This window comes from Alligator mississippiensis, chromosome 13 (assembly GCF_030867095.1).
Source record: "Alligator mississippiensis isolate rAllMis1 chromosome 13, rAllMis1, whole genome shotgun sequence".
NCBI lineage: Eukaryota > Metazoa > Chordata > Crocodylia > Alligatoridae > Alligator > Alligator mississippiensis.
In genome coordinates, this window is record NC_081836.1 from 5,789,810 (window position 1) to 5,817,792 (window position 27,983).

General features: G+C 44.8%; 1 protein-coding gene across 5 annotated transcripts in view; it reads right to left on the reverse strand.

The window, feature by feature from the left end:
- Positions 1–3,640: 3,640 nt before the first annotated feature.
- TMEM51 (transmembrane protein 51) overlaps positions 3,641–27,983 on the reverse strand; it is a 32,630-nt gene continuing 8,287 nt past the window's right edge. For 2 of the 5 annotated variants that reach the window (XM_059716332.1, XM_059716333.1), the window contains exons 2-3: positions 10,629–11,117; positions 3,641–8,081 (exon numbers count right to left, since the gene is read on the reverse strand). In XM_059716332.1, coding sequence (XP_059572315.1) covers positions 7,667–8,081; positions 10,629–10,978 — 765 coding nt within the window. In that variant the 5' untranslated portion in view covers positions 10,979–11,117 and the 3' untranslated portion in view covers positions 3,641–7,666. Of the gene's footprint in view, positions 8,082–10,628; positions 11,118–21,748; positions 21,859–24,690; positions 24,858–27,983 lie in introns of those variants that run through there. The other 3 variants (XM_059716336.1, XM_059716335.1, XM_059716334.1) reach the window with 3 other exon arrangements.

Consider the following 27,983-nt stretch of genomic DNA (forward strand, 5'->3'; position numbering starts at 1 on the left):
AGATCAGCAGTTCTCAACCGTTTTGGACTAGGCACCCCTCGCTGGACTCGAGGCACCCCTCCATCATTGTTGTGAATTGAGTGGCACCCTATTTTGAAAACTCGTTTCTATATTACCGTGCTTTCCTCCTTGTAGAGGAACCAGGGAATGGGGGTGGGGGATTGGCCAGGCAGGGACAAGCCTGAGCCGGTGCTTATCTGTACCTTGTGGCACCCTTCAAAGGACGTGGCAGGAGCGCAGGGTACCACAGGCTCTGGTTGAGAATCACTATTCGACATGCCCAGCATTAACCTGAGCACAAAACAGGAAACTAATACTAGCAAAAGAACGTATCTTATGATTTTATTTTCTTGGTACATTAACATAAGAAGTTTGGTTTGATGAAAGTCACTCGGTACGTACCTAAAGTGCCTTAATTCTGCACTGTCGTCTAAAGTCAGTGGGAGAACTGGCTGAGAAAGAGGGACCGAACAGATTCAGGATCTGATCATTTGGTATAGTCGTATCTAATATGATCGCAGAATTAGTTAACTGTCTTCTTTTGCTTTAATCCACATGTAAGCAAAACCTCTAAAATTCAGGATTTATTTTTGAACTGGCTTAAGCGTGTGAATCAACAAGCCACATTTGTACAGGCTCCGGAGAAAAAATTCCTACCAAGTCTCAGAGCACCAGGACTTCAAATCCGGAGAAAACATTCATATGCAGCTACCTTAAAAAGGATGAAGAAGCGATCAGTTCACTGGACATTACCTGGGGAGCGTTTTCTATCGCTAGCTCATAGGACGTCCCTCCTGAGCCGAAGCGCAGAATATCTCCTGGACCCACTCGCACTGCTGCATTCTGTATTTGGCAATCGTTAACAAATGTACCGTGAAGAGAGTTGAAATCTCGAAGAACAAAACTGGTTTCTGAATCACTGAATTCAATGGCTGCGTGGCGCTCTTCCACACCTGCAGACTGAAACCAAAACTAGGTGAAAAAAAGAGTTTCACCAATTTCATCGGCAGTCAGAAAAAGTGGCCAGAGATATGGATCAGAATAATCAGACTTTTAGTGAGTTCAACCCCAGCTACTCTTGAATTAAAATCTGGTTGGACTCAAGAGGAAGTCACCCATGTCAGCTGATGGTTCACGTGCGCAAAATGCGGTGTGTTCTTTTTCTATTTTATTTAGTATATTTTGGCAAGCTTATTCTTGTGCTTTTTTCCCTCATTTTTATTTTAGACCGAATCTGACCAAAACGTACAAGACAGTAGCAATAAAAATGAATGACTGATACGTCTATTGCGTACATGCAAGTATGCTAACTATGAAGTAACAGATGAAGAACTTTTCCCCGCTTGGTGGAGTTGCTTTCTCTGGCATGTCAGTTCATATCTAATATAGTATCAAGATTTATAATGAATTTTATGCACCTACTTTCAAAACAATGTCTGAATTTTCATGTCTTCCTATAGTTGTTCCTTTTGACTTCAGCATAAAAACACCATCTGGACTTTTTAAAAAGGCTCTCATTGTCTCTCCTTTTTATCTGTAAGGCTTCAATTTTAAAAACTCATTTAGTGAGGATTACTTGGTACACTGTTACAATTACTTATGTCAAAACACCTTGAATGGCTCTAATGAACAGGATCAACTAACACAGAAAACAACCTCATCATTTATTTAAAGGGATTAAAATAACCGCTGCGTTGCCTAAAAGGCATTTCAGAACAGCCTAACAGAAGTAGGCATCTGTCTTTCACTAACATTCAACTCTGACCCTATTACCGAATTACTTTTAGCTATTTCATTTAGTCGCCTGCCTTTCATATTGGTTCATTCTATCCCAATAAAATGGGCAGGTTGGCCAAGTACCCTTTCTTGTTCGCTAGCTAGCATCACATTGCAATGTTTGCATGTCAGGCGCTCATATATACGTACATGCACACATACACAGGCACAGATAGATAGATAGATAGATAGATAGATAGAGATAGATAGATAGATAGATAGATATGGACACATACTCGTATACTCACAAATACACACAAATATACACATACATGCGTACACTCACACGTATACACATGCATACACACACATGCGTACACACAAATATACACATACATGCGTACACTCACACGCATGCACACATGCATACACACACATGCGTACACACAAATATACACATACATGCGTACTCACACGCATGCACACAAATATACACACACACAAGCACACATACACGTGCGCACACATACACGCACATGCATATACACACACAAATAGACATACACATGCGTACACATACACACATGCATATACACACACAAATAGACATACACATGCGTACACATACACACATGCATATACACACACAAATAGACATACACATGCGTACACATACACACATGCATATACACACACAAATAGACATATACACATGCATACACTCATATACACACATACACACACATAATATACACACAGACAAATACAGACGTATACACATGCGTACACTCATATACACGCACATGCATATACACAGATACACACGTTTTGCTAGCTAGTGTGTGTATAAACTGCAATGCAACTATTGCAATGTTATGCTAGCTAATATATACATACATACGCACATGTACACGTACACACACACACACACAGGAGAAAGAAAATAACTTCATCTTAAAACTTAATACAAAGCCAAATGAAGGCCTGATTCTCCCCGTCTCTGCACCCCCCATGATCCCATGTACGACAGTCAGCTGCAGGTGGCAAAACCTGGCTCCAGGTCCGGCTGTGCAAGTGCTAATAATTTTGAATTATGTTTAAAAAAAAGAGAGAGAGAGAGATGTGCATAGCCCAGAGAGACAAGTGCAACCGTGTTCTGTATTTGTGCCATGTTTGTGAGCAGGTCACTTTAAAAAAAGAACAAACAAGTATTGCAACGCCGGAAATCTGACTTAGTTTAGCTTGGCATCTATAAAATAGCTGGCCTTTTAAAAAATAAAATAAAATAAAAAAAACTAAACCAGACCCAGCTTTTCTTGCCATTTTCAGAGATATTTTGTCTGGTATTCGTGTTGTAAACTGCAGTGTAACTAAATGACAGTAACTTTTAGTCAGCGCGGGAAAGTAGGGTAACTGGTTCCGGCAGAACAAGTCTGAGCAGAGAGCACAATGCACTTCTCTTTGTCTCTTCTTTTAAATGGACACTTCCAGGTTCACTAAGAGCCACAGGTTGGCTTTCTTGGGTTACAACCACAGTCTCAGAGAAGTTTTTTAAAAGATACTTGGGCTCTACTTCCATTATTTGGTCATTACTTTATTTTTGCAGTTCTCAGCTTTGAGGAAGCAAATACTAAGTTTCACTTGCACGTATAAAACCATGGAAAAGGATGAATCTGGTATCACAATATAGCTGTGGGCTATTATGACTTTAATTTTAAATTCTAATTGGAGCAAGTATATTTTTTAAGTGGGAAAGACGTTATTTCCAAACAGAAACAAAACGTTGGTGCTTTTTTATTTAATACCTGCACTCATTTCATTCTTTTCTTTCTGCATCACTTTCTTGATTGCAGTAATTCAAAAAATCCTTACAACGAAGTGCTGGCATATTGCCTCTGTTGAAAAAAGATGACCGAAACACAACCCAAATCTGCTTCCTTTAATGCTGGCCAAGAAACTACATCAACTTTTTTTTAAGCAAGAGCATTTCAGATCAGTTCCAGTTAAAAATTCTGATTCAGTGCAGACAGGGCTTACAGTTAAGAAAAATCAAATTATTTCTTTCGGCAGTACAAACGTCATTAGCCAGGGTGTTTTAAGAGAGAAAAAAAGCAGCGAGACAGAAAACCTGCAGACAACAAAGGCAGCTATTGTACAAGGATCTTTGTCGGGGGACACGATGCATTTTGACACAAAGGGGACTGCGTATTAAAAGGGCACCGCCGCTGACAGCCGTTTCCCATTGCTTCCAGGTCTTGCACGCCACTGCAGCCAGCTGAGTCCCATCATGGCACACGCACCAAGTGTTGTAGGACCAGGTTTGTGCGATCACAGAACCCAGGTGCGGCCGTCCTTCTCCACTGGAAATCAGGTAAGTCGCTTTGCGCGGTGTGTTCGATTGTACAATAACGTAAAATTTACAGGAGACAAAAATAAAACTTTGCCGCTACATGACATAGCACGAAGAGCCTCCTCTAGCACTAGTCACATTTGTCACAGAACCACGCTGGATGACCCCTGCTCCCTCTAGACTCGCACGCCTGCGGCCTCTTATATCGCACCTATCTGGTGTGCTGCAGCTCCTCAACTGAATGGGCTTTGGTCTACCGCCTCAGTGGAAGAGCAGTTGTTTGAATTGGGACTCCATTCTTGATGTGAGTTTACTTGTAGCATATTATATTTACACACACACACACACACACACACACACACACATAAACACACACACACACACACACACACACACAAAAATCAACAAAACCCCTCACATATATATGCATATGAACACTAGTAGCTTAAGACCCCATCTCTTGGTCTGAGTACAACTCCCTGGGCAGAATTGGGCTCATTAATTTTGGTTTTGATGTCCTGTCTCGTTACTTGACCTCCCATAGAAAATGCATGTCTTTCTTTAGCACCTGCATTATAACCCAACCCATCAGAAGAGCTGCTGTGAAGCAGGAATACTTCTGTAGGCTCCATGGCATTGCCTTTTTTGTTGGTTATTACAGCCAAAGGCCCCAGCTACGCTGGTCATGTCCCTAGGGAAGCCAGAGTCAAAAATTCCCATTATTCCCAGTGCCTTGCAGCACCAGTGCTGTGCAGAATGATTATATATATATCTATCTTTTGACTGGGTGTGCTAATTATGAACAGAACCATGTCACATAAATGACTCTCCTAATTAGCACAGGCTAATAAGATTCAACTGTGCCAATTTACATTTGTTTACTGCATTTCATTAATTTGTCTCATTCATTAGCACATTTTAAAAGCTTTATTAAGGCACAATTGGCTCATTTGATATAATAGACTTGGGAAGGGAGCAGATCTGCACAGGGGGGTAGTTTGAGCTAGCAAACACCAAGTTGTGCGTAATAGCTACTGGAAATCAGCAGGCAGACCCGGCCGTTCATTGACATGCATTATATTGGAGCCGTTTTCTCTACCGATTATCCAAATTAAGCGGGCACGCGTATGCGATATAGATGCATTCAGTCCAGGTGCACGATGTGTACCACCCACGTTCTGAGGTGCGTGCACTTCACCCATTTCCTTCGCCAACTGGCTCCCAAAGCTTGTTCTGGTAAGGGGCGAATCTATCCCATTTCCAGTAGGGAAGCTGCCCTAGAGTCTGGAGAGCAGTGTCCAGAGCTTCAGAGGAAGGCAGGGAAACCAATGGATAGCAATGCATGCTTCCCGGGCTTTACAGGTGAGCAGCAGATGCCCTGAAGCATGGAAAGAAGGGATTCATAAAAATCCTTGGTATCGGAAACACAAAGTTATAAGGCACTGCATCCAGGGTCAGATTTTTTTCTTCTTGTGGTGCTTTTAATGATATTGAAGTGCTACTGTAATTTAAGATATGAGCTGCGTCTCCTGTTAAGCACCACATTGCTTAGTCACGGGCAGAGGCTGTGTGAACAGAAAAAGGCAGAGGGATTTTGCTCGGACACAAGAGTCGCGGTATGGATGCACGTGTCTCTCTCAAGACAGGAGAGCAGCGACTTCTGAGCAAAGAGCTAATGCTTTCACAGCTTAGGTCCCATGACTCGCATTAGCCTGTTTAGACACCACTGAGATTATCTGCAACGTGCCTAAACAGGATTCACCAGATCTTAACCGAGAGTCTGCCCATCTTGAACTGTATTAGTCATGGCGTACAACAACTCTCGCTGCCGATCTAGGGAATCGGGTCCTCTGCAACGGTAATCCTACTTAAAGGCGCAACATCCGTTAAGCATCTCCGCAGAGAGGTGCACAATAGACATCACAACGAAAATCACAGTCTTTCTGTTCAATTTTTAAGCTCTTTTCCGCTCTTTAAAAGGAAAAGAAATATGGAAATTGTACCCTACATCATGCCGTGATTAAAGACAGCAAAGAAAACCACATGCTTAAATCAGTAGGAGTTACAGGTCTTCAGGCCAGACAATTCATATTTAGCCTCTTATTTTGAGTTTCTCTAGAGTAGGCCTTCTTATTAATTAAGACAGGATCACTTGGCACTCAAAAACATACCCCTTTCCACCCCTCTGCCTGAAGGGTGCTTGTGCCCGAAAGCTTGCAAAGAACAACTTTTCCAACTACTTAGTTGATCTAATAAAAGACACCACATTTACCCCGAAACCCCCGGAATTCAATAATTGTATTTCATACTGGACACAGTTTCCTAATATGCATTGCTCTGTAGCATCACTCATACAAAGCGGCCACATTACTTGATCTTATTCTATCCCTTAAGTGGCTTGGTATACCAACATGTTCAACAACTGGTTTCTTCGCAGAGGGAGAAGTGCCAAGGACACTTCCAGGAAAAGAGGCATCAGGGAAATTAGCTTGCCCAAAGTCAAACCAAGTCCGCTTCCTCATACCAGAGACCGAGACAACAGATTTATGACTTGTCTGTTGAAATCCAGGAAACTCCTCGTCCAAGCTGCACTTACCGCATATTTCTTCACGTGACGTCACAGATATGCATGCTTTTATGGTTCCCGTGGCTTTACTAAAAACGGAGACGTAGTGCATCACGAATGTGGCAACAGCAACTTTCCAAGCTGAGAAACAGGAGAAAACCATCGCGTCCTTCCTTTCATTCATCCCGGGGTTAGAGCAGCTCACTCGTTCCCATTTACAAACCCATACAGATGCACACACTATATACAAAATATTTATTTTTAAAGTCTGTTTGCACAGCACACACTCAACACTAGCTTCGAGCATTTTGAACACGTTTGCCGTGGGACGCTAAAGCGGCGTCCAACTGACCGAAATTACACAAGCCAATCTTGAACAGACTGTCCCTTCATACCGGAGCGCCCAAAATGATGCTCCCCCTTTGGCCAACAGCACATAGAAAGCTCCTCACTGGCATCGCGGGTTAACGGTAAAACGATTAAATAAATGCGTGCTGGATTTCACGTTCTCGTTTCATTCAGTGGATTATTTCTCGGCAAACTATGACACGTTGCAAAAACGTAGGCTTGCTTTCTACCATTAGCCCAACTCCATTTTTAATGGAAGCAGAGAAAGCTACAATGTTCTTTTTTTCTTTCATTTAAGAAAATACAAATAATGTCAAACTAAAGGGGAAAAAAAAAAGAGTTAATCCCCCCACCCCCCCCTCTTTACCACATGTAAAATTGTTAAAAACCCCAAACAACAACACTTTAGTGGCTTAGAAAGAGACTATAAAAGATGCAGGCAAGGTGCTCCTTAATTTAAAGAGTATAGATTTAGTACTTCTTAACTTCATTTCTTTCAGAAGATCAGATGCACCAGTGTTCATGAACAACCATCTGTTGAAAGGCTCATTTGGTCCATCTAAAAAAAAAAGAGGTATATAGAGTCCAGCATTTCCTTGATCTCTTTCAAGCTTGTGGAAATTTCACTGTTTTGTACCCAGAAATCAAAGCTCAAGTAGTGTTTTTACCTGGACAGTCCATAGATATTAAGTCCCTTGTCTACTATCTGGAGCTTTGTCCTGAATCTCATCATACTGTGGAGGAGGGGTCAATGGCTCTATCGTTATATGACTTGAATTTTTGTCTGGCAGGTTAACCCGGATGTCCTTTAGGTGCAGTTTTTCGGACTTAATTCTCCGAACCTTCAGGGGTTTCAGGCGTTTGCTCAAGCGAGAGCTGTGTCTGCTTGGCTGCCGCTCCGCGTTGGCTTCGGGGCCTGTAGCAGCGGTCGCTGAGGTCTGTGTGTTTTCATCGATCCCAGTTAGAGATTCATAGGAGGGTAGAGACATGCTGATCCTGGTGCTTCTGTTCAAGTCTCTTGTCTCGGTGTAGCCAGTGTTCATAACCTCTTCGTAACTGGGGACGTAATATCGGGAGCGTGAATCATCATCCTCTTCTTGACTGTAGACAGAAGTTAAAATGTTACAGCGGTCAGTGCACCAAGCCATTTCAGATGCATTGCTGATAGCTCAGCTTTGAAAAAACCAAAAAGAATAAGCGATACAATCCGCATTTCCACAATACTTCTCATGAAAGGGTTTCAAACGGTAGCACAACTATCAGATAAACCTCTGACATCCCTGGGTGCAAGAACTATTTTACAGATGGGGGAAACCAAGGCGCAGGAGTTGCGACTTGCCTCCGGCAGATTTGCTATCAGAAGGGTGAATGCAATACAAGAGCTATCGTTTGCAATTCCCTACCGTAGTCACTAGGCCACACTGGGATTTTGAAGTGTAGTTAGACCGGGGCGGGCAATTATTTTGGGCAGAGCCATCGAGGGCTGCATGACAGGCAGCCCAGGGCAGATTAATATTAATTTTCTACATTTTTTAGGGCCCCGCGGGCTGGACAGAATGGACCGGCGGGCCGCATCCGGCCCCCAGGTCGCATGTTGCCCACCCCGAATTAGACCCAAAGCTCCCACAGCAACGTGACATTTAGGCCGGGGGTGTCACTATGCCAGGAACAACCCTTTTGAGGGATCATTTGCTGGATTCTCTGGCAATGACTGAAGCCAAATTAACTACGTGACCAGACTAGTTTTCTTCTAGGTGTAACCAGGTTACTTTTGATTTGAAGTCCTCATGACCACTGAACAAACATACTTTATGCATTACTTTCTGGTAGTCTAGCGCATCGCTGAAACAAGCAGGACAAGAATACAGAGCGTGAATCTGAGAAACCAACTAAAAAGACGGAAAAGAGTCCAAAGCTGCTTGCACTGTGCTAACCAAGCAATTCGCTTTCCCAGTCCTAACGCTCATTAAGCCCTTCTCAGATACAAGACACTATGTCAGTGTTGGACTTCGATGTTCTTCCACAATTAGCATTCACTCCACCGAGCAATCAACGGTTCTGTTGAACCTCATCCCACTGTTACATGACATTAGCTTGATGATAAGCAGCAGATTGGAAATGCCTGTTCCACTTTAGTTTGAGAAGCTGGTTGTAGCCCCACTGTTTTTCCTGTTACAGCGTGTTTTTGTGGCCCTGGGATTAAAATGAGTTGCAGTTCAGGCAAGTTGCATTCGTTACTCCATAGGCATGTCCACGCAAGATGCTACGGTGCAGTAGCTCATTGCTACTGAAGCGTCTAAAAATAACCGTGCAGGGATGGTACTGTGTAGTAACGCCAGTTACTGCGCAGTCGTTTAGTGCTCGGTTAAGCAAGTACTAAACGACTGTGCAGTTAACGAGCCTGCCACTTGTGTAGATGTGGCCTGTTTCTTCTTTCCATTTTCCCCCAAGCTGTTATGCTGTATACCCCAATAGTGATTTTTTCTCCCCCGGAATAGGCCAGCAAAAAATTCTTCTCATCTCCTTGCCATCTGCACCACTAATCTGGACACAATCTAGAGGGATGTACCTTGAGTTGATGGCTTTACAATTAATTAGGTCACATTAATGCAAGCCTTGTCCACTTTCTGGAGGGGAGTGACTCTTTGCAAACCTGTTAAGTGTCAGTCGATACGTAGTCTGCACATATACACGCAGCCTGCATTTCATTAGCATTAGGAAATTTTCCTTCACACAAGCCACAATATAAATATCCATCCTGTCTTGCACGGCAACTTCCCTAAGTATCTTTGAGCTTTCTATAACTCCCATGATGATACTTTTTAAGCAAACTAAGCTAGACATTTACCACCTGGCAGTCTCCTTTTTTTAAATTTCATCTCAATAGTCCATTTTTTTTTACCTCTGAAAGGGGTGGGGGGCAGACAGGACACCAGTGTTGTAGGGAAAGGATACAGCTGTCTGCCCTCTGCCACAAGATTTCGTTTTCTTTCCTGTGATGTCTGAGCCCGAGTTTATTTAAAACATCCTAACTACAAAAGCCTTCTTCGTTCAAAGTTCACTGGAGTTCCCCTACTAAAACAGACCCAAAAGTTTGTTCATTTATCTCGAGCTCTCGTCTGGTACGTACTTCCATATCCACGACCAATAAATTGCTTTGCAGTTTCCCACAGACTTCCTAGATTTAACATGCCGCCATCAGAAGGAGACCTCGGCACACTCTTGTTTCCCTTCCTCTTTCCCTGTAGGAGCCTTCACGCTGACGCTACCAACTCTTATTAAAAAGCAGGCCTTAACATGCTATTTTCCTACTACGAAAAGCAAGGAGTCTTGTAAAACTTCTGTAAATAGGATGCAGCCATATATACATCCAGTCACTTATACCTTTGCCAGCACCATCCAGCAGTTTACACTTCTGAGAAAGGAAAATGCTGCTATCATTGACTTACCTGATTATATGGTGGAATTTAGGAGGAGGAATTCCTTCCCGATTTCTAAGGCAATCAAGTTTATGTTCTGAAACATGAAACTTTAAATGCCTTTATTTTAGCATGTGCTACCATTGGTCTTAACAGAGTCATTTCTAAACAGGTTCATCTCACACCCCCACCTTTTAATAATACCGGTACATTAGACCTAGCCCCTTACCTATCCTCCTGATGCTGAGGTTCAGCAGATGCCTCGTGCTGGATCCTGCCAAGATCCTCGTTTTGTCTTTGTTTCTTTTTGTCCCGGATGTTCAGACAAATGGAAACCAACAGAAGGAGCACTCCAGCCCCAACCAATACATAGGCCACTGAAAATGTCTTGCTCTTCAGCATGCCTCCTCCACTACCCGATTCTGGCTTGCTGCTGTTTCCAGAAGAAGAGGGAGACTTATCACCATGGCCAAAGCCTGGGACCAGGTTCCAGACAGCCATTATGATCCCAAGGACAAGCATTCCCAACCCTATGGCAGTCAGGGCATAGTGAGATCCATTTGACCTAGACTGAGCCATTGCGCCCACCACGCTGTCACCAGACAGAGCACAATCAGCTTGGCATGCCTTCCCAGACCAAATATTCAAATCCAATATTCAAATCCAAATATTCGTCCTTCTTCCGAGTGCTTGCAAATGCCCAAGTTGAGAGAGAGACCTGGAGAAAGAGAGGAAACATCCATTAGTACATGCAACACAACACAAATGTGGAACAACGGCGGCCGCTCGGCATCGCTTTGCTCGTGCCACAGGTCTTCACGCCGGCAGACGTTCTGCACAAGTCACAAACCGGGATGGGGGTGAGCACCAGAGTCCCAGCTGCCCATTTGGATCACGCCTGGGAAAGACAGCGTGCCCCTACCTTGCTTTTTGCCAGGTTGCTTCTCTCTCATACACTGCGAAAAAAAGATCCTCACCACTTGCCAAAAACCTCCCTGAAGCTTGACAAAAGCAGGCAGTGGTAAAATTTCCTTCTGACTCAATTCCAATTTGAGTGGTTACACGTTGCCTAACTGCAGTCCCCCCTGTGATTTCAGCTAGGAAGTCTCTCTTCCCTTCCTGCAAATAAATGGCTGTGCAGTTGAAACACAGCACGTATCACCAGACTCCTCGGGGCTCTGTGCTGGCCTTTGGTAGAAGCTCCTCTTCCAGCAGTACGGGACCACAGGCAGAAGCTGCTGGTAACGTCTGCCCCAATGAGTTATTCATCTAAAATGCCATTTGAAAAAACGAGTGATGTGGGAGTTGAAATTCCCACTGACTCACAGTCAGACTTCAGACACTTCTGCAAAGTTTTACCCTTTGCAACCTACCCATCTGTGAGATGAAGAATTCTTACCTACCTCGGTGGTGTAGACACTAGACACAATGATTAAATGTTTATTAGGCAATCTGAAATTAAAAAGGGCTAATTACTATTGGTAAAAAAAAAATAAAATAGCTGTATGATGACTTGATAAACATGACATTGCTTTGGAAGCTCATAATGAAAGGTATTAAAAAGTTGACTGCAAAAAAACTCCCCACAAAACCAAACCCTTCATAATAGGCATTTTAGATTCTTGCCACATGCCCTACGGGCCTCCACAATTTTGAAGACTAACTGCAGTTGTCAAAATATACTGGGCGTGAAACCAAAATGGAAAGCTTTAATACATTTAAAGAGCTGATTAGAGAGCTGGCTGCGGTCTGCAGCGATGCGGCTACTTCCCTCGCAGGCGACAGGTAGACAAGGGATGCTTCTGTCCCACCCTCTCCGTGCAGGGACAATTTGAACAAGAGATCCCTCACTTCCCAACTGCCCTGTTCTCTGTGCTCCCCCCGCCAAAAAGTACACCAACATCCAACTCCTGAGCACAGATTTCCCCTTATGCAACAGAAGCTGGTGATGGCAAATCTTGACCTCGTGTGTCCAAACCGGCAGGCTCCTCCTTGTTAAAGCTCTGAAGCAGCAGCAGGACCAGCGTCATTATAATCTCTCTTAGATTCATCCTTTCCCACATAAAGCCTTGGAAATTTAATTGGAGTTTGCACGGTTGATGGACCTAGAGACTTGCTTTGCTTTCCTACAGCAACTGGCACTTTATAAATGCCTACAGAAAGGCCAAGCCACAGCAGCTTGCGGCTAGCCCTAACTACATGGGAGATTTATTCTAGAGTGCTTGGGGACCTCTCAATGCACTTACATTGGTATGCTTATTATGATACCATTTGTTTCTTTTATGTTCTCCAAAAGCAGAGTAAATCGTTAGGAGACACATTGTGAATGACCAAATTTGAAGGCATGAAATGAGCATAAACCCCTCAAGAATAATGTATTACAGAACACAGACAATTCAGCTGAAGCTATGTGACATTTTAGTAGGTGCAGAGCAGTCCAATCTGTAATTAATTCAGACCATTTTTTTTTTTTTAAAGTCAGAATAATAAATCTTTGCTGGACTAATGGGAAAAAAAAACTATGCAATAAAACTCTTGAGGTTCTCATCCGTTTCCTTGGGCTTTCCTCATCTGTTGGCTCTGGTCTTGTATTTAGGCTGCTGGGTATTTGAGGAAAGGACAGCAGGTTGGGTTTTTTTTTAATCCCATATCCATGCAGCACCTAGCCTCACAGGGATCTCGTTCACTGCTGGAGTATCTCGGTGGTAAGGGGACACAAATAATAGGCAATCACAGCTTTGCTGTAGTTTCTGGATTTGGAGTCTTCTTTCATGGCCTACACACACATTTCCACCACTTGTATTCCTGTGCCTGGCATATCATTTCAGTTTGCTCCAGCAAACCAGGTGCGACTGTGCTACTCTAATTTACACAACCACAAATCCGACCTGTCTTCTAGTTTCTCCTTACCAAGGACCTATAGGAAGACGGTGACACTGGTTACCTGAAGCCCCACCTGGTAAATGGTAGAACAACTTCTTCGGAACTCCTCTCCAAACCAGGAGTGAACGGGCAAGTGTACTCGCTCGTACCAAGTATGCTCTTTTCCAAGTGTGCCTCAATTCTCCTTAGTTTCTAGCATGTCAGATTTTCACAGACTCTTATGAAAATGTGTGGTTAACCAGGACCAGCTGCCAGATAACTGACTCACTGGCAAATGCAATGAGGACTCCCCGATCCTAATCACTGCTGTAACAGCAGCAAGTCATCCGAGTCTAGCAGATGATGCAGGACAGTCAAGAAGCTTCACGGGCAAGACTCACGTACTGCTTTGGGTCATTAAAAGCTAGTTAAATGATAGATGCTGGTTCTTCCCCAGGTGTCATTTCTGGGTTGGTGCTTCTGACTTTGGTTACTGGGAGGCATTTCATATGAATTTTTGACTGGCATAAGACTGTGCGCACCACTTTGATTTCCCACACTAAACATCCATGGGAAAAAAACCCAGTGGGCTCTTAACTAATCCATCTAAATTTCTTTCAGACCAGATGATTAGCTTCACTCCACTTCAAACCATAAAAGCGGAGAATTTTCACAAAAAGATGCTTCAAAAAAGACAGAAAGCCTCTTCTTACCCTAATGCTCCATGTTTTGTTCTGTATTCGTGTCTGCTCTATATTACAAAGCCCTGACAGATGCCAAATCTCACTATGATATGGAGACATCACAGAAAGGTTTTGCAAGGAAGAACTTAATGAAAAACCCCACCCATCATATATATGTGAAACCTACTCCAGAAGAGTGCATTAAATAAGAGGAAATACAGCATGAACGAGCACTGGTAATAACTGAACGCATTCTGAACAAAGACTAGATATCGTGCCGACAAATGTGTCCGGCCCAGGTGACGTATCTGAAGTCCTTAACCAGGACTGCAGCTAGCAGGGGCGCATACACCCGGGGACGTCAAATTCTGCAGCAGACCTCCCAGACCTCTGCACTTGAGATGAAGTTTGCAGTAGATTTTGTCGGAAACTTCCTGGCTTTAATAGACTGACAAGAACTGTAGACCAGCTCTACAAATACAGAGGCATGCTTTCCGCCGTTCCCACTCCTCCGCTTTTCCATGGTCATTTATGTTGGAAGGAAGCTATTGGGTACTTCACTGTAGGCTTCACCTTTATCGTTTATCGTGTGCCCTGCATCTTTTATAGCTGAATGGTATGTCAGGCATATGTTGGTATGAGGTTTCCTTCTTTAGACTGAGAAAGGACAGTTCTTTCATTCAAGAGCCAAAACAAACAGCAGTCTTACAGGATGCATGATGCTCTGTTCCCTTACAGCAGGGGTGGGCAAAGTGTGGCCTGTGGCAGACTCCATTTCCCAGCAGCCCCTGCCTATGTCGCTGCAGCCGGTTTCCATGGAGACCCCAGCTGTGCTGGGGCCCTGACCTCGCAGGGCCAGGGTTTCCACGGAGATCAGCCCCAGCAGCACTGGCTGGGCAGGGAGCAGCTCCGGGGCTGGGATCTTGCAGCGGTGACAACGTAGTCCGGAGCTGGGGCAGAGCCAGCCTGCTGCCCACACGGCCCTGCGGGCAGCGAATCACAGTTCTGCCCCGGCTCTGGACCACGCTGTCACCGCTACAATATCTCAGCCCCGGAGCTGCTCCCTGCCCTGCCAGCGCTGCTGGGGCTGGTCTCCATGGAAACCATGGCCCCGCTGCTGCTGGGCTCTGCTTGGAAACCGGCCGCAGCAATGCAGGCAGGGGCTGCTGGGAAACGGAGTCCGGCTGCCAGCCAGATCCACCATTTTGCACACCCCCCCGCCCACCTTAAGGGAATAGACCTCCGGTAGCCAAGGTGGGAAAAGGACAGCAGACTACACCACATGATGCACTGCGCCCTTCTCCCAGGCCACTTGTAGTACACAGGTATTGGGTAATGCAACGTGCTGCGGATATAAATTCAGCTATTTCCTTTCTGCTGGTGGGGGAACGGGACAGATTCCTTCACATTTTGGGGAGTCATGATGCAGAATTCCCATGGCACGGACGGGCTCTCCCCGAAATGCTGCGGGCGTACTGCTATCTGTGCCACTCCCAGCCTTGGCCCAGGGAGCGTGGCTTGCAGGAGACATTACTAAAATGAGTCAAGGCGGGTTACCTCCAGCTGGTTCTGGTCCCTTGTGGGGTATTGCCAGCTGGCACAGTCAAACCAACCATTAGGGTGCTCTGACCTACACTGGACCATGTCACTGCCCTTAAAATCATGGACTTGTAACACTCGGGCAGTCTCTCTTTGCATGGCCAAGACAAAATGAGCTTAAGGTGTTGTTATCATATATATATATATATATATATATATATATATATATATAACTCGAAAGCAATTGGCACCAAGCTCTGATAAAGGGCAGAAACATTTCCCAATCACCTAGAACAGGAGGAGTGGTCCTCAAGGAATGAAAGTACTTGGCAGAGCAACAGGAGTCACTTAACTTGTCTAAACGTGGGTTATTCTGCCAAGTGCCTTGGCCAATTCGGCAGGAAAAAAAAATCCCGAGTGGCCATTTGAAAAACAGAGCTGGATCGCTCCCTTCAGAACCGCAAATTGAAATGAAGATTATGACTGCAGCAGATGGCAAATCCGAGGCAGGTGGGGGCTCTGTAAATGCTGAATCCCAAGTGTTTGCTAACGAAAGCATCAGTAACGAGAGCAAACAAAATTAGGAAGTCACATTTCTACTAAGTGGAAAATTTGTTACAATATTATTTCCTTTCCTGGGACCAACTTCTCCCTCCCAGCCCCAAGGCATATGGGTTGGATCTTCCTTCTAACGTGTGCTTGAGTACTGAAAGGCCTGCACTGAAATAGTTTGGCTACCGAATTTGTTCCAGATTATCAGCAGTCCTTGAAAGAGAACGTATGTTGCTATTACAATAACGAGCACGGAGCTAAAAGGTAATGGAGAACTGCACAAAAGAGATGAACATATGGCTACCTGCTGTGGGTAGGACACACGCCTGGAGTCCAGGCAGCTGTAAAGAGCTGTCTTGTGGTGTGCATGAAATAGGAACACACCAAAGAACGCAATAACATCTATTAACTGAAAAACCTAGCCAGGGGATTTGTACTTATCAAAGTCCGATCACGTGATAAAAGCCAATTTTAACAAAAGCCAGCTGAGTAAGAACCACAATTCTGAACCGGTGACAATAATGTTCGCATCAAAGAGTCGTCAGCCACGCTCCTCTGCTCTCCTCAACATGGACTTTCCAATACGTAATCAGGAATACGAGGTGCTTCACCCCACTGCTGGTATTAGCTCTATCAACTTTTGTCTGCAAGCTCCCAGAAGTGCAAAGGGAAGACCCTCTGCCTGGTTCCAGCAGAAGCAATCAAATACCTGGGAAGGGCTTTCAAATGCCACAGCCACACATTTCATGGATTATGCTGCAACTAGAGGAGCTATATAAAGTCAGAGGAAGTTGGATTTTTTAAATTTTTAACTTTTTTTTTTTTTAAAACAGGGCTGGCCTAGCAGTACCAAAAAAAAAAGTGGAAGCAACTAAGGCATTCACACGACATTAGTCAGAGACAACAAACTGAACGAGGGAGTATACAAATGAAGGAAGCAAAGTTCAGCAAGGAAGAAAGAAATTTAAGTGTTAACTGTAGGGAAGGTCTTCAAACTGTCAGTACAACACAGGAGCGCAGTAGAGTCATAGCAGCTGCTGGAAGGCACGCACTTGAAGAAGCTAGAGAGTAATGTCTGCCCTGCAAATACTTCTGACTTGCAGAAAATCTGTCCCCTGGTACGATACAGGCTGCAGCTTTCCCACCAACACGGTCCTTCTCAGTTACTCTAAACTCAAGGGGGTCAAACATGCGGCCCACTGGCCATTTGCAGCCCACCGAACTATTCCACGTGGCCCGCCGGTAGTTTGGTGGGCTACCAGAAAGTGGGAGCATGGCTTGCCACAGTATTTGGGGTACCTGGACCACGATGACCATGGGCCTTCAGCTCTGCACGGCCACTTGGACTGCATGCCCTCTGCTCTGCGCTGCTGCCCAGCCAGAGCCCCACACTGCCGTGGGCTCTTGGCTCCACGCTGATGCCCGTCTCGAGTCCCATGCCACCATTTGCCCCTGGATCTGCACTTCCACCTGAACACAGCTCGGTGCTGCCGCCTGGTCTCGGATCCACGTCAAGCCTGAGCGTGGCCCCACTGCGGTTTCTGCTGGCCTTGTGGAAGGAGCCTCTGCAGTCTGGATCCAGCCCGCAGACCAGGATGAGTTTGACACCCCTGCTCTTAAATGGCCTGTTTAACATCTACATACTCACCAGCCCTTTAAAGTGCAAGGAGAGTTGTCCCGGCTTACAGAGCTCTGAAAACACTTTATAAATGTACTGCACTCTGTTAGTTCAAAAGCGGGCCAACAAAAAAACTGTGATGTTGCTGTATTGCAAAAGCTATTTTATTCACTTGCTACCACTGCAGCAAAGCACAACCAGGGTCTTTGCCACATTTTGCGTTGCCCTAGCAATGGGACGAAATTTTTGTGATGAAATGTCAATGCATTTAAATGCGAGCACAAGTTAAACCATCTTGTTATCTTTGAGGTCTGTTTAACACTTCCCCACCCTCCTTGCCCCGTACAAGTTTAATAGCCAAGTCCAAGCAAGCACCTAGAGCAACTTAAATCTTAGTCGCAGAACATGTTATTTCTTTGTCGCCTTTCAAGCCTGATGGATGGATGGAGCCGTGAAGTTATAGCTCTCAGATGTTTCTTTGCAGCTAACCTCCCCCACCTTTTCGGCAGCTTTCATTTGAAAAGTTAAGGGCTGCCTGCATTTCTTGGTTCTGCTCCATATCGCAGGGAAAATATGAAATTTCATGTCTGCCTACTGAAACATTTTATAGCCCTGTTTTGAAGTGCAGCCTACAGATGCTTATCTTAATTACAACAGACCCTCGCTAATCGGCATGCACGGAAATTAAAGCTCCCTCCTCTTGGCAAGGAGTTCAGAGGAGAGTCCAGCAGAAGAAGGCTGGTATTGCTAAACTCCTTCCAATTCAAATATACGTAACATATTTACTACTTCACTCTCAAGAATAAAAGTAAAGCAGTTATTTAAAAAGCAAACAGTTCTGAGCTTTTTCTTTTTGGCCTTTTACTAATGGTTCCCCTATAATGCATTTGATCCACAGAGCCCAGGGAAGCTAGTGGAAGGGCTCCTACCGACTTTGACGGATGCTGAATCAGCCCAACATACACAAGGTGGCAACTCGACTGGAAGGGCAGAGTACTCCCTTTTTTTACGGAGAAGCGATCATTTTTCCATTAGACTAGACTTGAAAAACTCTTTTGGTACCACGGTTCCTGTCTTGCCCATACCACGTAATAAGATCACGCATTACAACAGCAAAAAGGTCCAGCTCTCCCTCCAGACTGAAGTAGCATGCATGCCCCATCTCAGCAACCCTCAAATTGTGAGCTAACAAACGGCAGGCTATGCTGACCACCATAACTGCATAGCTGACTCGTCCTCCCTTCCAAAAACATTTTGAGCCATATTAATGCAATGCTCTTTAGAGCAAGTTAAGAGCGCTGCCTTGCGACTAAGGTGATTATGTACTGTGCAATATTCACTTAAGTCACCTTTCCTCTCCAGTTCTGCCCTGAGCTGGGATCATCTGGCACAGAAGGAGCAAGCTGACTGGCAGTTTTGTTGAAGGAACTAGTTTTCACCTGCTTTTGAAGTCAATACCCTTAAGGCAAGATGCTATTTCATATAGCCACGATACCAGTAAAAACTAAAATTAATCAAAAATCACAGCTAGGAAACAGGAAGTCCAGCCATACATATTGTAGGTGTGGTATGAATATAAAGCAAATAAGCTTATCAACAGCCTTAAACAGGAGCATTCAAGCAGGCACCTGCTTTCACTGCTCTCCTAAGCACATGATACTTCAGCAAGTTCACTCACCGACTGTGGTACCACTACAAAGGCTTGGAAATGAAGTTACTCAGGGCCTAAACTTTTGCAATGAGCCAAAGTGCTTCAGGCTCTTCTCAAAACTTACAGCAGCCGGGTTTCTTAGAAAGCCTTCGAGACTTAGGCCACTAAATTACCTCTGCACTTTTGAACTCTGGCTCCCGAATCCCTTAGTGTTAAAAATGAGGTTGGTACTGGGGAAAATGCAACTAGGATAAATTTGTTTAAATAAAGTTTAACTAAACTGCCTTCTTCTCCCTGCTGGTAAGGTACCCACGCTCCTCTCCCAGGCTGTGGCCAGCAGGTGAGGTGGTGACCCTAGTATTGAAGAAAATCCCTGCCATTAAGTACAAGCCTGGAGACCAATTGGTTTGGACTGGCAGCTCCAGCCGCTTTCTGTCCGGGATACAAGGACACAGTCGGGGCTTGACCCTACGTGGACACAACCCAGGAGATCAGGAACAGACAAGGTCAGAGCAGCAAGGGTCTCCTGTAGAGGTGGGTCTGGAGGACAGGGTTTGTAAGGGATTGGGATGAAGGGGCTCATCCCGGAGAGAACTGGGAGCTGTGCAGGGGCAGATCAGCAACAGGAAGCAGGGATCTAGACTAAAAAAGCCACTAGCTGGGCAGTCCAGATATAGTTATATGGGACTGGGATGCGAGTAGAGGGTTAGACTGGAGTCTGGAGCACAAAGGGTCAAGGAGCTGGAGGCTGGGACAAGGAGTCGGCAGGCAGGAACAAGGATGGAGCCAGGAAAGAGGATCCAGAGAACAGAACAAGCAAGACCTAGGAGCAAACGAGGAAGGACCTGGGACCGGGTAACTAGGCATCAACAGGCAAGAACCAGGGAAATAAGAACAAGGAGGCAGAAGCCCAGGGCTACACAGAGGCATCTATCCTGATGAGCATCTTCCGCTGGGCTCCGAAAGGAGCTGTTGCTTATCAGCAGGCAGCCTCACCCAGGCAGGTCCAGCTGGTGGTAGTTAGTTAGCCGGTCCCACTGGGTAACCACGGCCAGCAGGGACAACTCAACCTGTTTGCTGCCCCACTCCTGATGCTTTCGAGAGAAGCAGAGGTAGCTGCAAAGGAAACAGGGACGAGAGGGGAAGCCTTCCTGGCAACTTCACCTGGTTTCTGTTGAGCCACTTGATACTCCGCTATGCAAATCCATGTGGTGCTCAGCTCGTTTTACCCTAAACTAAGCTTTTTAAAAGACTCACTTTTTTTTTTTTTTTTTTAATTTTGAAGTAGTAAAGAGTGGTCAGAAGCTCTGTAACATACCCCAGGATCAATCACACTTGTACGACGTGGGTCCTCCCTGGATCTGCAGCCTGCGTTGCTTCCAGCCCACATGCACCTGTTAGCTCACGGGCGTCCTAGCAATGATTTACGTGACAAACGCTGAGTCACGAAACCACGACTGCAGTTACAGCACAGGGCGCCGATGCCAGAGAAGCTAATCCTGCCTTGTGCAGGGATCTGAACAACGCCTTCCTTGAGCTCCGTTTTGATTTCTTGTCCCCACACAGCATATCCCACCTCCAAAGCAGGTTTGTTCTCCTCTTTCCATTACAAGTACAAACCTTTTCCACACACTTACACCCACAATCCTGCGCCCCCGCAGGCACACAGTTTAAGGGAGAAGAAAAAAAAAAAACGGTTAAAGAGAGAAAGCTACTTCATTTTGATGTTATAGCAGACTTCTCCAAACACAGTTATGGTATAATCCCCTGGACAACAGCAGAGTTTAAGCCTTCTTCAGAGATGTCTTAAATTAGCACGAGCCATCGGCCATTAAGACTCTGTTTGCACGAGATCCGGACTATAATGACTTGTTTAACAGAGGCCGTGCACTGCAGCATGCACCGGTCAGTTTGCCAAGGCCACCAAATAAGGGAGAAAAATCTCAGTACAAAGTCAGTGAGAGCTGCCACCTTTGGTGCATGCAGGAAAGAAGGCAAACTCCAATTCTTTAACAGCAGAGCAAAAATAAATACATACATAAAAATCAGAATCGCCACGGAGATAGGAAAATGCATCGGGGACAAAAGAGCAGGGACACGTGCTTTGGCCAAGTCATCACACAGCGTAGAGGGCCAACCTTCATCTACCTGTGTGTTCATAGAGGAGATCTCAGCATGCCCGGAGACCCAGGCTGGCAGGTGGCCTTATGCAGAGGAGAAAGCTCTGAAGAGATCCACACAGGTCAAAAGGCATCCCAAGGGTGGTTTCCCCTCTTCCTGCCTCCCCACCAAATTCAGGATTGCTCTGGGTCCCCCGCCCCGCACCTGCATCCCAGCGTTCCCACCCACGTTTTCAGAAACACAATCTGCACCATGAGATCACATGGATAAGACGAGCTGGACGGGAAAGGGCAAATCTGACGTGGTTACGATGCGTAACAAACCTATTAAACTCGGCTCGAGGGCTATTTCGCCCACGGAGGTGAAGTCAGGGTAGCGTGCAATTCATACCCAACGTCAGCGGGGCAGTACGCTTCATCTGAAGTCCTGTGTTGCAAACTACGACGTGGTCCTCTGCCTAGAAGTCATAATGTAAAGATGGAAGCTGCCCATTAGACAACAGACCATCATACATGAAACCTGCCTTTGATGTTGCTAGGCAAGAAAGCTAAGCAAAGATGCCAGGTGTATTTCCCACCCCCAGGGAACTGCTTCCGATAAATACACATTTTGCTGCAACGGCAAGTTGTACTTACACAAGTTATGACTAAGCCAGATTAACTGAAGCCTGAATTATCTCCTAGCAGAATTGATTATGGGGATTTGCTTAGGCTTTCTGCTGCCATAATAAATCAGATTCCCCATTAATCAGTATGCCCATAACTGTAATACCTATGATGCAGATTTTGAACCATTCATTGATGTGACCCTTGTGAATGCAAACGCACCTTACTAATACCCAAGCATATATAGACAAGTGATTACACCTTTAAATGCTGGCAAAAAGATGCAAAGCAGTGCTTGGGCATGCCTTGGGAAGTGACTACCAAAGCAACGGCGGCTTCCAACCTTGCCAGATGGCTGCTCTGCAGTCTGAGTCATCCTTTTACACAGGGAAAATACCATTTCTGCTTTTGTTTTGCACTAACCAAGTCCAACCTCTGTTACTTTGATACTTTCCCTTTAGTTCTCAGCCCCTCAGTGCAAATTCTCGGGGGGGGGTTTGGCTGAGATTCCCATGGGGGGTTAGGGGGGAGACAGAGAACAGGACTAAACTATTAGGTCATTGAGAAGTTCCAGCCTTAATATTTGGTGGCTGGAGATGACAAACTTTGCAGAAGCAAAAGAGCTGACATCAAGCTATTTGCATGCTTCTTTCAAGAGCTGGCATAACTGAAAGACTTGAAAATTGGGCCTTTCATGGGTCCCCTGTTGTTCACCCCTGGCACGCCAACATCTTACAAGTCTACGTTGTGGGTGTTTCTCTGCCCAAAAATGTTGCCGATGCCTAGGATAGAGTATTTAAAGGGGAAAGAGAAAAAAAAACAAAACCCCAACCTTTCAAACATATTCCACAAAGGCTTGAAGTAGTAAAATAAGCCACCTGAAGGGGAATGTTGCGAGGCTTCGGTTTCACCCTTCCCAAATTCAGGATTACACGCTTTACTCCAGTAGTTTTCAACCTTTTTCATTGGTGGACCCGTAAAAAAAGACTTGAATGGAGGTGCAGACCTCTTTGAATTGTAAATGTGGGTAGTCACATACTTTTGATTGACCACGGTCATCTTTTCAGACCCCTCAGACACCGTCTGGGGACCTCCAGGGGTCCATGGACCACAGGTTGAAACCCACTGCTCTACTCAGTAAAGAGCAATCACGGCCAAATGCAGCCTTGGGCAAGTCAGTGGAATTATCCACTTTAATAGTGACCTGAAGTGATAATTGGAAGGAGGGAAAAGCACCCAAGGAAAGTCTAGGTGAGAAAGGAAAGGCAGAGTTTATACTTGGCTCTTTCACTTCCTAGCTTCCAGCTTGGCAAGTGGAGAGTTGCATCTAATTGTGATGATGAGCAATTGTTTTTCCAAGTTCAAACATATCCTGGAAAGATTCTAGAGAGTTTAAAGTTCAAACTTCTCCTTGAGCTTATGCAGTTCAAAGCAGCCAACAGGACAGTAGGGAGGGATCTGGCTTTTGGCTCCCCAGCCTAAATGAACCAGATACCCGTTAAGAGCCAGGTCCGCTGGGGAGGGTTTTCATGGCAAGCCCAGAACTCACTGAAGTCTGAAGCCTGAGCAAGATACTTTAACACTTGTCATTGAGTCTACAAAAGTTCTGCCTGCTTCCCCTAAACTCAAAACCAGTTTTCCCAGGTCTCCAGCAACAGTTAAGAAGGACCTCTATCATATTCTCTCTGCAACCAGATTTGCAAGTTCAGCTCAATTAAGACTTGCCATCACCCTACTCTTTGAGGGATCATGCAATAAGTTTTAGTTGTTTTTTTTTAAAGCTGCTTTTTGCTATGATGCCAATTCATATTTGTACAGCATCTAGCACACCACAGGGCTCCCAATGTGACTGGCCTCTAAGTGCCACCGTATTAAAAAATAATATTAGTACAAATACTGCAAGCATCTAAACTTGAACCTTGTCTGCAAGCATCTAAAAGCACCAGAACTGAAGCAAAAAAAAAAAAAAAAAAGCAACGATGCCAACGTCTGCAGAGAAAAACTGCACCCACATACAGTCGATCGCTTTTCACAAGGTCAGAACATGGTAGTTGCCACAGCTATGGAGATGAGAGCAATATAAATAGGTACATAGATAACTGAGCAGACCAATCAGACTGTGCAACTGCAAATAATCAATACATAATGTTTCAAGGCAAGGTCAGAAAAAGAGGGCTAGGAGGGTGGAGAAATCACAGAAAAAAAGCCAAGAACTCAGCCAAGCCGTCAGTCAGTTTGGCAACTCTGAAATTAGGGAAAATTCCTTCCTAACACTTGCAACCATCAGCTTAACATATAATAGCAATTACCTTCATCTGTTGCTGATCAGATCAAAGTCCTTAAAATGACATCGAGTTTTCCACTGGGGTTTCCCAGCTTAGTGCTTGCATTAGCCACCGTAATAAAAGTGGATATAATTTGGGATTCTAGAAATAAAGGGGCTATAACCTAGCTACTATTCTGTTTTTGAAATGGTGGTGTAGTTAACAAAAAAAAGTGTCTCACTTTTTAGAAGTTTTAATGAGCCATCAGCTATTAAACACTTTGGAAATCAGACTGGTAACCTGGTTTCTAACCTGTACCACTAGATCCCCATAACACTGTTATAACTTAGAGTAATTTGCTGCAAACCAGTAATATCCCTGCTAGTCTAATTTTACCTTTAAAATATTTTTTGATGTATTCAGTACAACAATGTGCATGCTGCTGGGCTGGCCAGATGGTTGCAGTTTTCCTTGAATGCTTCTTGCTGGAAAGGTATCATTTGCTAGCCAGGGCTAGGGAACTTGAATATTCCTTGATGCCGCAAGTGAAATAGTCCGATTGCATTTTATCTGCCACCGAGAAAAAAAAAAAGAGACTAACCAGAGGAGAGTCAGAAGACTGACATGTTCATTTATGTCAGTAATATGCTTCGGCAGGAGCTGGGGAGAGCATGCCAACACCAATTTACAACAGCATAAGAGATCCATTAGACCTCAGTTCATCACATTCCCTTTTTAATGAACCGATTTCCACTGCCTTTATCAACATCAAACAAGTAGGGCGGTTTGCTCACATAGCCAACTCGGCTGTCACATGCTCCTTTAATGTAAAGGCATTGAATAATTGAGCCGCTAACCAGGACTTTCTAAACTTTGCCTTCTGATAGCTAGAGACCTAACCCTACTAACCCAGTGACGCAAAGAAGGAGGCAGCAGCTTACCAAAGTTTTAGGGGAAAGAGCCAGGGCCCCCACAGTGTCTGGGAATGGAAAGGGAGAAGGATTTTCGGAGTCCAGGGGCCCTGCTTACAGACTGCATCTTTTGGATCAGAGCCCAACTAGGAAAAGACTGATATAAGTGAAGGTCCTTCCCCACATCTTGCTGACAGAAGTGTGGAGGTGCAAGCTCTTGTACAGCCAGTTTCCCGACTTGGGGCTGAGGTCCCCAAGACTCACTTTCCCTCAGCCTTTTTGTGCCATAAGGATGAGGTTACCCACTATTTTTGCCTTTCCGGTCAGTTCCCCCTGCCCACACTATTAACAATGCCTGAGCCCAACACAGTCTATAGCTGCACCAAACCCCAGAGTGAAAGCGCCCTGGCCAGGTTTCCACCGCTGCCGTTACGGAAACGATCACAGCTTTCATAAAATTCATGCTGCTGCTCCTCGGCACAGCTAGATCGTGAGCAGACACCGGAGCTCGGTCCGTCTCGACTTGCCACGAAAGCTCTGGATCAGGTTCACAAATGCAAGGTGCTTCCCAACCATAAGGTTTCTATCAGAGTTGGTACTGAAGAATGACTTTGGTTAAAGCAGCTCAAATTAGCTTTGTATGCTGGCTCTTTCTACCCTGACCTACACACGCAAGAGGATCTTCCTTTATGGCAGGGAAAAGAGAAATGCATAGTTTTAAGATCTAGTAATAACCCACTGCAGGAAAATGATGGTGATTGAAACAGCCTGGTCTCCGAAGGGTGCAGTTTGAACAATTACTATCTGGTGGTGGGAATACGGTGGTGACACAGGCCACTCCTCCAGCCAGCCAAGTACATCCTTTTCAAGTCTTCGGCTCCGAGTTTTATAACAAAATCTGCTGCCACCTGAGAATAATTTGTTGCTTATCCTCACAAATAAATGGATCACAGCTTCTGTTTTGTTGCCAAGGATCCCGCATCTTTAATCCTTTGCCTTTTCACATCAGCATAAATGCTGAGAAACTCTGAAATTATTCTCAATTGCCTAATGATATGGCTAGATGCTAGGGCTCGGTTGCTCGTTGCTAACTGTGCTTATCATGGACCTTTCCCAGTCTCCCTCTTGATGCTTACATGCACTAATAAAACATATAGTCCAGAAATGACTTAGACCACGGTTTACAGAAATGGGTACTTCAAAGCAGGCTCCCAAATCTGTCTTTAGGCACTTAGATAAATGGCCTGAATTTCAAGAGCACTAAAAGTTGCAGCCACTTTCACAGATGTCAAGCAACCTACTTGTATCTAGTGGACTTTTAATTAAGCCAGCTCTAGACACCAGTCAAATGGGTGGATCTGCCTGTACCCCAAGCTAACAACTCTAAGGAAGGGACTGGTGGAAAGAGGGACTGACACATGTCTCAAAAAATCCCAGAGATACCAAACAAGTAATAATTTGAATAGCTTTTAAATATTTTTGAGCTGACGCTTGCAGTTGAACAGTTCCACTTTCTGAAGTTGTTTTGGATTCCAAGTATGGCCATGTCCAAAGTATCAGAGACAGCAAAATGTACATCGCTAGAGCCTTATGAAAATCAGAAAAGCATGACAAAATTCTAGTGCTATATATACCCTTTTTTGGATATCGTGTGCTTTCCCGATTTGCTTTTTTTTTTTTTTTTTACAAAGGACAGAAGTCAGTTCCTTGCCTACAGCTCCTTAGCTCGGGTGTGGAACCGCAATTAAAACCCAGCAGCTTCCATCTCTCGGTCCTGCACCGCGTCCATCACATTTAATCTCTTTTAGGCAAGACAGGAAAAAAGATGCAACAAAAAGCCAGTTGGCACAATCCAATCACAACAACAAAAAGCAAGCTGGAATCATCAAATCGCAGCCCGGCCGTTAAGATGATGCACCTCAAAACAGATGCTGTCAAAGAGACGCGGACGTACTTGCCACGAGACAGCAGGTTGCTAAAATTATTTGGTTATGAATGCCACGTCCTTCAGTCTCACGAAAGGTGAAAGAAAGCTGTTCTTATCCATAACTTCACAGTTAAGAGTATGTATCCGTGGGCAAGATACCAAAGCACTTAGTGCCTACACAAGGGGACTGTTCAAAGACAACTGAGCCCAAGCAGTTAGTATATCCTCTCTACAAAAATCACCCACAAAAGCCTAACTTATATATCTTTGGTTTTCTAAAAACGAAATGCAGCTGCAGTTGGCTGGCTATTTAACTGATCTGCTGCAAGGCATGTTTTCTTTCTTTTTTTTTTTTTTTTAGCTGCCTTTCATTTTTACCTCTTTTTATTCAGTGCTAGAGAAATTGGGTATGCAATATTAATCTGACAGCTGTCGACTCACAAGGAAACAAAGCAACATACCCATCCCTGTAAGCACACATACACGACTGCAGTTTCCTCCTCCTCCGTGTGGACAGATGATCTCATATCATACTCATCAACACCTCCCAGACGTGGTGGTGCCCTGGATCTCCTGCCATCTTTCCCTGACACACCGTGGAGTTTTTTCCCTTAAAATTAGTATTCAAGACCCTACATGCACCATGTGGTGCTTAGCACCTGTGACTTAGTGCAGTGGTTTTTTTGGACAGGGGTTTGTTGCTCAGTTGCTTTCAGTCGTAGGGGTCTTGACACTGTCCTGAGAGGTCTCTTCCTGTCTCGTGTTGCTGCACACGATCAGCATCTTGTTCTCTTGGCCTCTCCCCGTGGGGAGAAGTGTGTGCTGGGAAGCATTTGGGTTTGGGAATTTTT